The sequence below is a fragment of the Heterocephalus glaber genome, unplaced genomic scaffold (assembly GCF_053883595.1).
Source record: "Heterocephalus glaber isolate CG9 unplaced genomic scaffold, H.glaber_assembly_v1.0 deba00001442, whole genome shotgun sequence".
Classification (NCBI taxonomy): Eukaryota; Metazoa; Chordata; class Mammalia; order Rodentia; family Bathyergidae; genus Heterocephalus; species Heterocephalus glaber.
Genome location: NW_028258296.1, coordinates 3,432,641 through 3,446,561, shown reverse-complemented (window position 1 = coordinate 3,446,561; position 13,921 = coordinate 3,432,641). Strand labels below are relative to the sequence as shown.

The 13,921-nt window shown below is 55.3% G+C and overlaps 1 protein-coding gene across 2 annotated transcripts in view; it reads left to right on the top strand.

Moving 5' to 3' along the window:
- Jak1 (Janus kinase 1) overlaps positions 1-13,921 on the top strand; it is a 92,556-nt gene that overhangs the window by 49,472 nt on the left and 29,163 nt on the right. For both annotated transcript variants that reach the window (XM_021255589.2, XM_004841520.3), the window contains exons 2-3: positions 9,061-9,143; positions 11,186-11,384. In XM_021255589.2, coding sequence (XP_021111248.1) covers positions 9,138-9,143; positions 11,186-11,384 — 205 coding nt within the window. In that variant the 5' untranslated portion in view covers positions 9,061-9,137. The remainder of the gene's footprint in view (positions 1-9,060; positions 9,144-11,185; positions 11,385-13,921) is intronic.

Genomic DNA, 13,921 nt, shown 5'->3' with positions numbered 1-13,921 from the left:
TGTATGTCTGTCTCCCTCTGTTTCTTCTTCCCCACCTTCCTTTTTCAGTACTGGGAATTGAACCCAGGGTACTTCACCACTGTGCTACATCCCCCAGCTGCAGCCTCACCAAATTGCTCCATCTTACCTTGAGTTTGGGATCTTCCTGTCTCAGCCTCCTAAGTAGCTTGGATTATAGGCATTACTACTATACCCAGTGAACTTTTGCTGTAGTGCTGCACGTGGATACTTGTTATGAGTCTAAATAACACCTATCGTTTAAAGGTGGCAGTAATTTATTCTTCTACCTAATGTGAGCTTGTATTTACATTTAAAAACAACTACAGTACCAGCTTTACATTAGAAAGACAAAACACATTTTAATTTAGCAAAGTACCACCTTTTCACCATGCTCCTTTGTTCTTTTCTCTTCAGTTGTTTCCATTTCCTTTGCCTCCTAACAACTTAGATTTGAATCCTAGTTAATCAGTACATGCGGCCTTTCATAAGTCACTATTTTTAAGCCTTGATTTGGTTATGAGTAAAATAAAAAAGATACTTAAACTACTGTGAGGATTCAGATCAGGTATTGAAAGTGCTTTGTAAAATGTAGGCAGCATATAATTGTATTTATTGATTAATCACTGGACCCAAGCCATTTCGCTGACTTTGCTTTCTTAGCATTCTTTTGGAGAGAGGTTAAAGGCGCAGCTGCCCTCTGAATTTCTTTTCTGTGTGAGCCGTGCAGATCTGAGGCCTGGGTCTGTGCCCACAGCGGTGCCCTGGGCCAGACTGGGGAGTGCTAGGGGCCTGGCTGGAGCTCGATAGGGGCCGATGGCTTCTGAGGGCCCATGTTGCGCGTCTCCGATGGCATTTCCCTCCCTCGGCTCTGCCCCTGTCTTGCAGAAAGGACGCTGAGCAGACACTGCAGTGCAGAGGCCTGAGTGGGTGGGTGGGGTCGGGTCTGAGTGCCCCCGGTAGATGAATCCCGTCCCATGACCCTCCACTGTGCAGGGCTCGGGGCCAGGCTGTGGGTACATCTCGTGAGGAGCGAAGGGTCTCCTGGCCCCGAGCTGCGCCGGGCCCCCCTCCCCCCCATCCTGGGAGGACAGAAATAGTTCCGGGTGACTGTGCCTGCCTGAGGCTCAGTGAGGATGAGTCACCGGCTGCAGGCTGCAGGACGTCATCCCCAGTGCTGAGCCCTGCCAGCTGGCCCTCCGCCTCAGGACAGTGCTGGGAAGGTTTCCTGACTCATTTTCATCTCGCTTCGCAGCAAACTCGAGCTTCTCATTTCGGTTTTGGAGAAGTCTGTGTGCGCGTGCTGAGGGGGCTGTGGCCCTCATGTGGGTGTTCACAGCTGTGACCGAGGCTCTTGGCCCGGAGCCTTGCCCAGGGTGGCAGGGCCGGGTCCCTGGAGGAGGAAGCCCCGTGTGAGGAGCCCATGTGTCCCCCAGGATGAGGTGCTGCAGTGACTTCATTGCAGTTGCCTTTCCCGAGTCCTGTGCCTGCCTGGCATTCTGAGGAATTCCCATGAAGCAGGAGGGGCCTCCCCCAGGGACAGCCCTGGCTTGGGTGGGCGTGTGTGGGCGCCCGGCCAGCTCTGCCCTGGCTCTGCACGTGCTCCGCCCGCTGCCTACTCTCCGAAGTCTGTGCTTCCTTCCTGGCCTGTCCCTGAAGTGCACGTTCTCTGCAGTCCGCTCCTGTTCTCCTGGCCCAGCTCCTCCACAGCGCTCCAGCGTTTCCTGCTGGACACTCTTGCTCTGGTCTGTCCACCTTATCTGTCTTTTCCCACCGTTTAGGACGTTGTCCTGGCCTGCAGATAGGGAGTCACAGAAAGTTACCTCACTGGGCTCCTCCGCCAGGCTGAAGTCCTTGCGGACCTGCAGTTTTAGCTCCGCCCTCAGGCTCTCCCTGCACCTGCCCTGCCCACTCGCCCCTCCCTCCCAAGCTTGCTGTTGTGCCTCCCTCCCTGGGGTGGCTGTCAGAGTTGGCAGTCCGATTCCCCACCTCGTGCGCATGCTGTGGGGCACTGTCTCTCCTTTGGAGTCCATCCTTTCTTCTGTTCTTCCCTCCCGCTAAGCTGGCATCACAGGCTTTTCGGGACGAGTTCATGTTTGTTGTTCTCACTTGGTGACATCCACTTCGTCCACTTCACGTTTGACCCATTTGTCATTTATGTCCTACCTACGGTGACATCTGCCCTGCTAATTTTTAAGTAGTCTCAGCAAATCATCCTTCTGCCTTCTTTCTACACTTTATTCCCTAGCAAGGAGAGACAAGAGGAGCTCTGCAGCTCTGTCATCTCCTCCCTCCTGGCAAGAAAAAGAAATTAAGAGGGATGGAAGAGCAGGCCTTGCTGCTCCAGTGTTGGGTGCAGCGAGTGAAGTGGATGCCAGTCAGCTGAATGCAGGTGTTGGCTGACGTCTGGCCATCGCTGTGAGGAGGGAGCTGTGGGTTCAGACACCCGGGGGGCTTTGTGGGTCTTGGGGTGTGACAGTGGCTCCCAGGGCGCCAGCTTCCTGTGTACAGAGTGCAAAGGGAGAAGGGTGACTTCCTGCTCCCCTCCAGCTGCTGACTGCCAGCCTGACTCACACCCCCGCGATCCGAGCCCCAGCCTCAGTGCCCCGCCCATCGGCCCCAGGGGTGGGCACAGACATTCTGGTCTCCACTCTGCAGCGATTTTCATGGTTGACACTAGGAATGTTGCACTGGCAAAGTAAACAGCTGGGATTTGAGCTCTTCAGTCTCTGTGAAGGAGCACTGGAGGATGTGATCATAAAGGTAGAGACTTGGGGCTGGGGATGAATCAGAGGAAGTGGAGCAGATACTGGCAGAGTTTATAGCATGGCCTTGTGTTCTCTGGGTCTCTGTGGCACCATTCTGTGGATCTGGGAGGAGAAGCCTGTTGTGCAGTGAAGACCCAGAGAGGCATTGCGTGGCAGATCTGTGTCCAGAGGCCTCAAGCTATGAGTTGAGTTGTGGGAGAGGAGGCAGGATCTTCTGGAATCAGAGTCCCAGAAGAAATACTTCTCCTGTTTTGAGTTTGGCTGGGGAAGGTGTGCACAGTGAATAAAACCAGTGAACATAACGTCAGTGTTATTACCGGTTGTTTTGCTAAGTGTTTTAAACCAGTGTTTTTCTTTTCTTTTTTTTTTTTCGGTACTGGGGTTTGAACTCGGGTCCTTGCACTTGCAGGGCAGGCGGTGAAACCACTGAGCTAAATCCCAGGCCCCAAACCAGTGTTTTTCAAACTGTGGTCCTGTGTTTGTTACTGGGCTGTGAAGTCTGTTTTATGAGTCTTGTTTAGCATTTAAAGACACATTAATTAGAAGAAAATAGTATAGAATAGAAGAGAGTGAACTGCACCCAGGAAGGACGAATATCTTTCTGTGAGACTCGTATTTGATGCGTGGACATGTGCACTGGGGGTCCGGAGAGATGGGAAGGGGGTGCTGACCAGGGCGCCGTGAGCAGCAGTGGGGAGATGGTGCTCAACCTCGGACGCTGGGCTGAGCCCCGGGCTGGGCTGGAGTCCTGGGAGGAGGACTTGCGTCAAGCTCAGCTCCCAGGCACCTGTGCACTCACACAAGGATACGCACATGCACACGCACTCGGCAGAGCCTTTGTTGGCAGGGACTGCTTGAGAGGTAACCCTAAAAATGATTATAGTCTCTTGGTTGAGGGAGAGTGTAGGGATGGGGTAGGGAGACATTTCTTTTGAAGTTTTCTTAGCTTTGCTTTCTTAGCCAGCTGCACTCAAGTCTGGAGGCAATGGCGTAGATGGAGTGGACGCTGACCACTGGTCATCTGTGCCTGATCCCCTTTATCCCTGGAGCGATGGCCCGTGGCAGCTGTGGGAGTTGAAGGTGGGGGATGAGCTGCACTCAGTGCGGGCTGTGTCGGTGGAGCGGTCCAGGCCGGGACGCAGCAGGGTCGAGTCCAGCTGTGGTGGCAGCTGCTGGCCAGTGGTGGCTGCAGGAGCAGGGCTGTACTTGTCTGACTGTCCCGTGTCCTCCTGTCTTTCTCTTAAGCTTGCCTGTACCTGCAGTCGGCAGAGCTGTCTTCTCGTTGGCACACAAAGCTCCTGGGAGGCTGAGCGGTAGAGGAGTCAGGCTGGACGATTGCTGGGCACTGGAAGGGCAGCAGTGGGTGGATGTGCCACAGACAGACCTGCACAAACCAGAAGGGGTGGCAGGTTCAGATGTTTCCCAGAAATTCCTTTATTTAAATCGAGGTTGCCGCCATGCTTTTTCAGGTGACTTGTCAGCAGGGGAGTCTATCTCTTTGTGTCATGACCTTTTGGAAATAAAATTACTGAGATGAATGGTGTTAGGCTGACAATGTAGTTTCAGATGTTTGTAAGGGTTTGTTTTGTTTTAATCTAAAGGTTTTTAAAAGCCTTCAGTGAACTCACAGAACATTGAACTCCTAGAAGGTGTTAGGTTTTACGGAGTATGAGGTTTGGGAAATCGTGAGTCACCACAACAAACCCTGTGAAGTAACTACCTTTGTCATTACCATTTCACCTTGGAAACAGAAACTCAGAGAGGTTGGGAAACTCACCTGAGGGTGCACAGTAGGTAAGTGGCGTGAGAACCGAGAGGCTCCTGACTGCCCTCGTTCTGTAAGGAGCCTGACAGATCACGCAGTATGTCTTTCTGCAGGGTCCAGCTCAGGGGGCTGTGGGGGCTGCTCCAGGCCAGGGTCCTGACAGTGCTGGCCGGAACCCGGGGCGCTCTGACTTGCGACGCGCCTTCCTGCCCGCCAGAGGAAGCCATGAGGCTCTGGCCTCAGGTGCGCCTGCCCACCGGCCTCCAGTGTCCTCGTTCTTCCTGCTCCACTCCTGGCCTGTGGGCCGCCCTGCACACCTGTCCTCGAGATCTTCCTCCCCGCCCTTCCCCAGCACAGTGGCACCTTCCTCTCCGCTGAGTTCCTTCCTCCCTTCACGCTGGGACCAGGTTCCCCAAGGGCCGTACCCGCCGAGCCTCGCGCTCTTGCCTTCTTGGCCCTTGAAGGTCTTCCTGTCTCGGCAGCCCGCACACAGCTGCTGGCCTTGCACTGGCCTTGCCAGCCGGCAGGAACTCGAGGCTTCAGCGGGATCATGTGTGTTTGTGCTCTGCTAGGTCTTGGTGCCCGAGGCCTTCACCTTGGCCAGCGCAGCACAGTAAGCGGGGAGAAGGATGAGGCCGAGCAGGAAGTGTGTTCCAGACCCAGGCTATCCACTCACTGGCCGGCTGGCCATGGGAGCCTCTGAAGCAGGTCTTCTCAGATGAGGGGCTGTGAGACTCCTGTGGTTATAGATGCAGCGGCCCTCTGTACGAGGTAACTGCTGTGGACGCAAGGCTCTGTGGTGATAAACCAGGCGCTGCGTGGATACTTTAGGAGTGAGCACTTCGAGGAGTGTCTCCTGTGAAGATGTCTCTCCATGCCCTTCTTGGTGGCCCCTCCTGCTGCCACATTTTAGATCCCAGGGAAGGACACGTGGATGGCTTCACTAAATCTCTACCCTGTGCTCTTTAATGGCATTCTGGATGGATTGTTAGTAATTAGTTTAAAGGAGGAAAAAAGAAGAAAGCAGCAGAGTATCTTGATGCAGTGGGGCTTTTAGGAATTTGCATATTGACTTTAAGCAAAGGACTGCGTTTGCCTTGAGCAGAAGTTGCCTCCAGCGAGGCAGGCTAGGGAGCCAGGCAGAGAGCCCTGAAGCAGCGAGTTGGCATTGATCGTTTGAGCACCCCTGAAGGGCAGAGTAAGTGCAGTGGCCCATCTGGGCTGTTCCTGGAATTGAGGCTGCAGTTAGGCACGACTGACTGTGTGACGGGTGGCGGAGAGGAAAGCCGCAATTCTGACTTGCTGACAGGACAGAGCAGCAGATTTTTGTATTTCTGATATGCCGTCCTGGCTGCAGGCCAGCAGCTTTCCAGTATCCCGCGGTGGTTTATCAGAATGGGTCCTGGGTCTCAGAAGCCGCAGGGTCTGTTGATCCAAGGCACCGACCGCTGTGGCTGTCTGAGTGTGACACCGAGACGCTGTAGCTGAGAGAGCAGCAAGCTGGCCGGCCCCTCGGCGTGGGGAGCTAGGCCTGCGCTGGGCCGGTGCCGGGCAGTAGCATCTGCATCCTGGGAGCCGCCCGAGAGTGGTGCTAGATGACCGTTCTCGGGCTCTGGAGCAGAGGACACGGAGGGGGTCGGTCTGCAGCTGAGTGTTGGGCCGTGAGAGTCCTGGGAAGCCAGGGAGGCAGGTTTTGGCAATGGGGTGTTTAGGGTGTTGCTTCCCCTTGGAGCCAGGAGTCGTGTGTGACTCCAGCACACACACTGGTCTATGAGAGCTGAGTGCAGTGGCTGGCTCCGTGATGAGGCATTGGAGGTGCGCGCTGCTTGGCCCCTTCTCCTTTCCAGAGCTGTGTTCCATGAGACTGCAGGCAGCTGCACCGAAGCTGTGCTCAGGCCCAGGATGGGCGTGCCTCCCGCACGGTAACTGGCGGGCACTGTCTGTGCGCCAACTCACTGAGCTCTCGACAGCGTGCTCACCGATTGGCCCGAGACCCTGATGCCTGGTGGGTGCCGACTCTGCCTGCTGTGAGTCTGGGGAGCTGCGTGCTGGGGCACAGCCAGGCTGAGCTCAGACCCCTTTCCTGAGGCGCCCGCGCCGTCCTGTTCCTCTGTCTGCTTGCTCTTGCAGCCCGGTCGTCCTGTGCCGTGCAGTCTGCGCATTGCTTCCACAAGGTCTCGAGGAGGACTTTGCGAGCTCCCAGAACCCCCGCCGGCCCTTCGGAAGGGATTCCCTCCAAGGGAGCGAGTGGGGAAACTGAGGCTCGGAGATGAGACGAGCTGGTCCCAGCTGCGCTTGCTGGGTGTCTGTCAGGCCTGCAACGGAGCCTGCGCCGGTGATGCTTCATTGCAGGTGTGGTCCCCTCGTCCTATCCCCTCCACGTGACACTGTATGTGCGCTTCTGCACGTCCTGGTTGTGACCAAGGTGGAGGCCGAGCGAGGGCGTCTTGGAAGGAGACATTGGGCAGCTGTGACCCTGAGTAAAGACCACTGTCCTTTCTGACACAGCGGATTTGCTGCTCCAGGCTTAATGTGTTTGGAACCATGCCTAGCAGGTCTTTTAAAGACTGTGGAGGTATTTAAAAATTTTTTTTAATCATGAGGAAGCCAGTTCTTTGAGAACAAGGATTTTGTTATTAAATCAGCATTAAAAGCATAGTAAATGTATACTGTCTAAGAATTCTGTTGATAACCTTGTTTTCTCAACGTGGTAAGGCTGAGCATCACTATCCATACCGCTTCCCCGGCCTGCCAGCTGAGCTGGAGCTTGTGTGCAGATGAGGTGCGCCGTGATTTCCCTGTGTGTGTTGGTAGAGTGGGGAAGCCACACCTCGGATGCGGTCTTGCTTCTGGGGGAAGCTTAATGCTTTTGACTGACCTTTGGATCTTATGTGTGGCCTAGAGAAGTGCCATGGCCCCGAGTGTGAGCCACACGTGGTCTGTGGTGTGCATACAAGGGCTCTGGAGGTTGTAAGAAAGGTTCCTGTGATAGCCCTGCCGAGAGGAGCCCAAGCCTGGTGGGTCAGGTAGACCCTTCTCCTCTGAGAGCCCGTTTGCGTCTCTTTGTTGGTGTCGTGCTCCAGAGCAGGGAGCGCTCTGGCCACTGTCTGTTCATTGATGGTGCAAGCAGGTAAAGGGCCAGACTTGCTCTCAGCGAGGAAATGTGTGCTCAGCTGCGCTGCTCTGTGTCCAGTGGAGCAGGAGCAGTGCAGATGGCCTCCCCAGTCAGGTGCAGGAGACAGGCCAGCGCCTCCCTCTACGGGGCCTGCGCACCTGCACACCTGCACACCCTTCTGAGGACAGCTGTCGTCCCTGAGCCCCACTGACCACACTGCCCACTGAAGGCTCTCTCCTGGCGCTCTTCCTAATGAGCTTTGTCTATGCCTTTCTGACTCCACTGTCCTGTAGACCAAGTTGCATGTAGGCAGGGACTGTCTTGCTCTTTTTCTTTATGGTGGTCACCGCAGCTAGCTCAGGTTCTGACATGGACAGCTACTCAAAAATACTAGTCGAATGGAAGACTCTCCTAATGAGGTATTACAAGCCAGCTTTCGAGCCACAGCAAGACATTAGCATTTAACAAATACCAAATTGCTGTTTTAATACAAGGCAGGGTAGATTCACATAATTAAAATAATTGATTAATGTTTAAAAGGCTAATGATGTAATGATTTGTTCTGTGAATCTTGTTAAAAATTGCTCATATCAAAATAGCCAAATCAAAGTCGTCATATTCAAATTTGTATTTGCGCCTCCTGCCTGGCCCGCTGTCCTTCCTTTTGCTGAAGGGTCTCCCCGCAGAAAGCCTTCTGGGAGCGGAGCAGCCCTCTGCACCATGGTGGCCAGAGGTCCACTGGGGCCGGCACTCTGTTTTCCTGGGGCGCTTCCCACCCTGCCTGAGGCCAGCCTCAGAGAACCTTGCCGTTGTCTCGCCCCCTCCCCTCTGCTGCATGTGATGCCTGGGCTGGACTCTTCCTAAAACCGGGGATAATAATCAGTACTAACCTGGGACCCAGTTTTAGCCTACTCAGTAGGGTTGGCAGGTCTTCTTTGCAGAAACAGTTTGATCGTACTGGTAAAGAGCTCCTGGGAAGCAGTAAGAAAGGTTGTTAAATAACAGTGGGGTGTGTGTGCATGTAGACTGCATTGAGAGATTGTTCCACAGGAGACAAATGGAAAATAAAAGCACACACGTGGCAGCTCTGACTGTCTGCGGTGTCAGGAGAGGCTGATGACGGACAGGTGCACAGTCCTCGCTTGCTCCGGACTGGGTGCCTGTGCCAGGAAGCAGGTGTCCCTGGCCTCCCGCAGAACAGCACAGTGGGATCTGTGTTTGATGATTGCACCCAAAGGTGTATCTCTGTCCTCTTAACGTCTGTGTCAGTTGTTTTGTTTTCTTTTTTACTCTTCTTTCTCCCAAATGCCTTTTCTTTCCTGTTCAGATTTGGGTTAGTTCCTTAACGAAAATGTCCTCTTATTTTCAAATCCACTTACCTCTAAGCTGATTTATTTCCTTGTTTTTGTCTTTAGCTCAGCTCTGAATGGGCTTTGGAAACTAGAGAAGAAAATCCAGTTTGCTTTTTGGGGGACATTGGACAGCCGAGTAAATGCAGGTATGTAGATTTGCATCTTCTTAAAGGAAAATATCTAGCTTTTAAAAGAATAATAGAACTCTTGGACCATCTATGCTGTCACCTTTAATTTTTAAAAATCTGTATTATATTCATTGCTATATTAAATTTGCTGGTTTAAAAACAAATCTCGGGAGTGCACAAGTACAGGAAATACAGAGTGAAGACTGAAGTTCCCTTAGAATCATGGCTGGATACTCAGTGCTGTGTCCAGTTTCCCGAATGTTCCTGCAGGCGTATGTATGCATTTGCATAGCCGGAGGACCATGCTGTCCAGATTTCACTTCTCTCACTTTGCGGGGTGCCAGGTACATCTTTCAGTGTGGACACACACAGCTTTCTGGCACCCTTTGGAACCGCTGTGGACACACCCTGGTTGGAGGGCCCACTCCCAGTGGACATCATGGGTTCTATTTTTTCTGCATCTTGTTTGTGTGTAACTGCCTGCCTGTGCCCTCCCCTGGGGCTGGGGTGAGAGCTGCCTTTGACTTCTAATGCAGGCCTGTGGAGTCTCTGTGGACAAAGGTGCCTTGCTGTAGGAAGCAGCTGTAGCTGCTGTTTGCCATCTGGACTTCCAGTGAGGGACACAGGTGAGGTATTAGTGCTGTCTCGCTTGCTGCCCTGAACTTCCAGGTGCCTGAGAGCTCAGTGTTGGCCCGATTTCCTGAAGATTCTGGCTTTCGGGGTCGTTTGGAGATTCAGCCGTCAAAGTGGGATGCGCTGCATTTTGTAGCAGCGAAGCCTGTGTGCTCGTGGTCCCCTTTCGGCCACTGAGGACCCCGCAGAGGACTGTGACTTTTGTCTGCCCCTCGAGACCTTCCTCGTGGGGACTGTTCCTGGGTCGGTGGAGAGTGAGCGGGCCTTATCTTGGGGAGCCGGCCAGGAATGTGTGCGAGGACAGAGCCCCAAGAGGTGGGCAAGGAGCTGAGCACAGGGAGGTGCCCCCGGGACAGGGCTGAGGGTCAGGGCGGCTTCCTGCAGAGGCGCTGCCAGCCTGAGGTTTTCGAGAAGGGTGAGTGGGAAGATGTTCCCAGAGGAATCGAGTGAGGCAGGGTGGGAGTGGGCGAGGCGGCCGTGGGGCCGAGGACATGGACACTGAGTGGGTGACGCTGGGAGTGGCAGATGAGCCCAGCCCCGGGCCTGCAGATAGCAGGGGGCGGGGGCTCTGAGCGCACACCGGGGAGAGAGCATGGGTTTGTTCTGGGGAAGAGAGCGGTAGGCTGAGGACAGGAAAACTGGTCGGGGCCAGCGGAGTTGGGGTGAGGGGAAGGAGGGACGTGGGTGGCCAGGGGCGGGCCCTGCTTTGTCACCCTGGCCCCCCGCCCCCTCTCAAGCTCTTCCCCAGCAGTGCCTGTCTGTGCTCCCATACTGAGGGGCTGCCTGGCCTCCTGCTTGCTTGTGGTGACGGACATGGCTCGTCCGGGGTTCAGGCCCTTCCGTGTGCTTCAGGGACAGGTGTCAGTGTCGCTGTGTGCCCCGGCTCATGGTCTGAAGACAGCCGAGAAGATGCAGCTCCTGCACCCGCACCCGCCGTGCAGTGTGGGACAGGCGGGTTGTAGCCTGCTGCGCTCTGCCCTGGGTCTGCATGTAGAGGTCGCCTGCCCAGCATCGGAGGCAGCTAGTGATCCCGATGAATCCTCCCACACCATCGCTTCCAGAATAGGCCACATTTTTTCAGCTACACCTGTGCGCATAGAGAAACTAAGTTGAGACCGGCTCTCTCTATTCTGATTTTTTTTTTTTTTGGTACCGGGGATGGAACTCGGGTCCTTGCGCTTGCACAGCAGGCGGCGAACCACTGAGCCAAGTCCCCGGCTCTATTCTGATTTTTGACTTCGGTTAATTAGAATACATAATTACCGCCTCCCATGTTTTCTCTCACGTGATTTTCAGCAAGGGAAGGAACAGAAGCAGGACTTAGCCAGCGCCAAGGACTTCCTCCCGCTCACCTTCCTGGCACTCTCCTCTGTCCCGGGAACTTCTGCCCCACGGGGTGACTCTGCTGTCTCACTTTCCTCCTGCAGTATCTAAATATAAAAGAGGACTGCAGTGCCATGGCGTTCTGTGCTAAAATGAGGAGCTCCAAGAAGGCCGAGGTGAACCAGGTGGCGCCCAAGCCAGGGGTGGAGGTGACCTTCTACCTGCCGGACCGGGGCCCCCTCCGGCTGGGCACAGGAGAGTACACAGCGGAGGAGCTGTGCATCCAGGCGGCGCAGGAGTGCTGTGAGTACCGGCCCTGCCCGCCCTCCTGAGCAGCAGCTGCCGCCCACTCACCACTGCCTGCCTCCTGCCTGTGTCTGTCAGCCTGGCCCCAGGGGCTCCGGCCTCGTCCCATGCCGTGTGATGGGAACAGCGGCAGCACTGCGCAGTGGCCTGCAGGGTACGAGCGCAGCAGAGCACCACAGTGCGCACACGCTGCGTCCCTCACCCCCCCCCCCCCCCCCCCCCGCTGCCGCGCTGATGCTTGGGGAAGACAGGCGGAGCGGTGCCGGCCGCTCGCCCTGTGAGGGACCTGGGTACCTGGCCAAATTCCCCTTGTCATTCCTCAGACCAGGCCCTGGTGGCTGATTCCTGCCTCCTTTTAAGTGACAGGTATAGCTGAGCCATCAGAGCTCAGGAACTTAGCCCAGGTCGAGTCCCCATGGGTGGTGGTGATGGCTGTGCAACTTCCTCGATTCACCTAGAACAGGTTTACTTTGTCTTATGTGTATGGCGCTTCAAGAACGCTGTTTGGTGGTGATGAAGTCGCGGGCTCACACCTTCCTGAGTCATTGGGACCCCTTGTGGGGCGCTGTGGTCCTTTTGAGCTTCGCCTGCCTGTTAGTAACGCAGCTGGCCTGGAAACGCTTTTCTTCTTGACGTGTCTTCCTGCCCGAGCTGCCTATGCAGCAGAGCCCAGCGGAAGGGAAGCGTGCCCTAGGCTCCTGGTCGCTAACCGCGGCCTGGATCAAGTGGGCTGGCTGAGTGGAGAAATGCACTCGTATTTTGAAGTCACTGTGAGGAGACAGCAACGTGAACAACAGCCCTAGACGGCGGCTGTGAATGTGCCTGCCAGCCGGAACCACTGGTGGCACTTGCGTGGCGGTCCCCTCGGTGGCTGGTACCACTCCTGGGCCTGCCATGCTCCATGGGTCCATGACACTCGCACCATCGGCGCTGCAGAGCTGCCCAGCAGTGGGACTCAGTCACTGCCAGCGTGCTCGTGTTGAGTGTACTTGCTGTCAGCAGAGCTGCTACATGGAATGAGTGCTTCTGGGGTGTGTGCGCTTTTTGCTTGTAGTGCTTGTTCCGGGCCCCTGCATCAGCACCTCAGGCACCAGCCTCACTCGGGTTGTTTGTGAGCATCACCTTTGCGGAACTGTGGGGCTCCGCTTTTGGGGGACCAAGGACCTACGGTCGCGGGGCGAGGGCTCTGGGCAGAGCCGGACACCATCCTGGGTCTCCTGTGGCCCCAGGCTCGAGGGAGTCCCTGGGGTGTCAGTCCCTCGGCCTGGGCTCCAGGCGGGGAGCAGGTCTTACAAACGTTTATTAGTGTTGAAAATCGTGACTGCTGAGTGCCGCAGAATTTAGAACCCTCACTGTGATCAGTGCAGGTCATGTTTTGGTGCAGTCTGGGTTTCTGCCCCGCTGTCACCTACCTGTGGTGAAGCCGGTGCCTTTAGTTCTCACTGCTCTGTCCCCTTGTCTGGGTTTGGGTCTCAGCCCTGCATGTTACTACATGGGCTACTGTAGCTGGGGAGCCTTGGCTGGAGTGTGTCTCAGGAGGCCGCTTCTCTGAGATGGCAGAACTGGACGTGGTAGGCACGCCTGTCATCTCAGCTCTCAGGCTGAGGCAGGAGGATCACTGCGAGTTCCAGGTCAGCCTAGGCTACATAGTGGGTTCAAGACCTGTCTGAACTACACAGCAAGACCCTGTCCCCAAAAAACAACCCCCCCCCCCAGAAATCATACTTACCTCACTGAGTATCAGGAGGATTAAGAGATAGTAAATATAATGTAATGTAGCCCTCAGCAAATATTAGTGCTGTTGGTATTCAGTACTTCAATCTTCCTATTGGTGGGTAGTTAGTTATGAGTAGGTGAAGTTGTTAGAACCAGACCTGTGGTAGAATTACAGACAGTTCCGTGATTGCATAAAAATCATGCTTCGATTAGGATGCGTGCATTCAAGTGTGGATGTGTATACAGCAAGGCCAGGTGTCCAGGCCAGCCGCAAACACCACCTGAAACAGCCCTAAAGAACTGGACCCCATGTTCATTGGCCTTGGCTCCCTAGGGGAAGTGCTGTCTGAGGCACAGCACCTTCTGCTGAAGAGGAGCACAGCTTCCTCCTTTCTTGAGAGCTGGCTTGTGTCAGGACAGTGCTTGGAAACGCCAAGGCTCCTGCAGCTGCCCGGGAGAGTCCTGCCCAGCTGGGCGGGGCAGGGGGGACCCTGTCAGTGCCACCCGGCTTCCGGGGCCTGATTTGGGAAGCGAGTGTCAGTTAGTTACCTCCCTGTCCCCCACACTTCAGGGCCATCGAAGTTCCCGGGCTTAGCCTGAGGCCTGGCCGGACCTGGAGGATCAGTGAGGTGCAGTTCTTGGTGCTCGTCCCCCCATGTGTGCCGACATCACAGGTCTTCAGCTTTAGTTGTGAGCGCGGAAGCAAGCGGCTCTCTCAGCCCCTGACCTTTCCCAGCATGCTCAGTGTTGCAGGACGCAGCTTGTGGTGGGGAGCAAAGCATGGTCGGCCAGTTTGGTTAACCGTACATCTTCTCGCT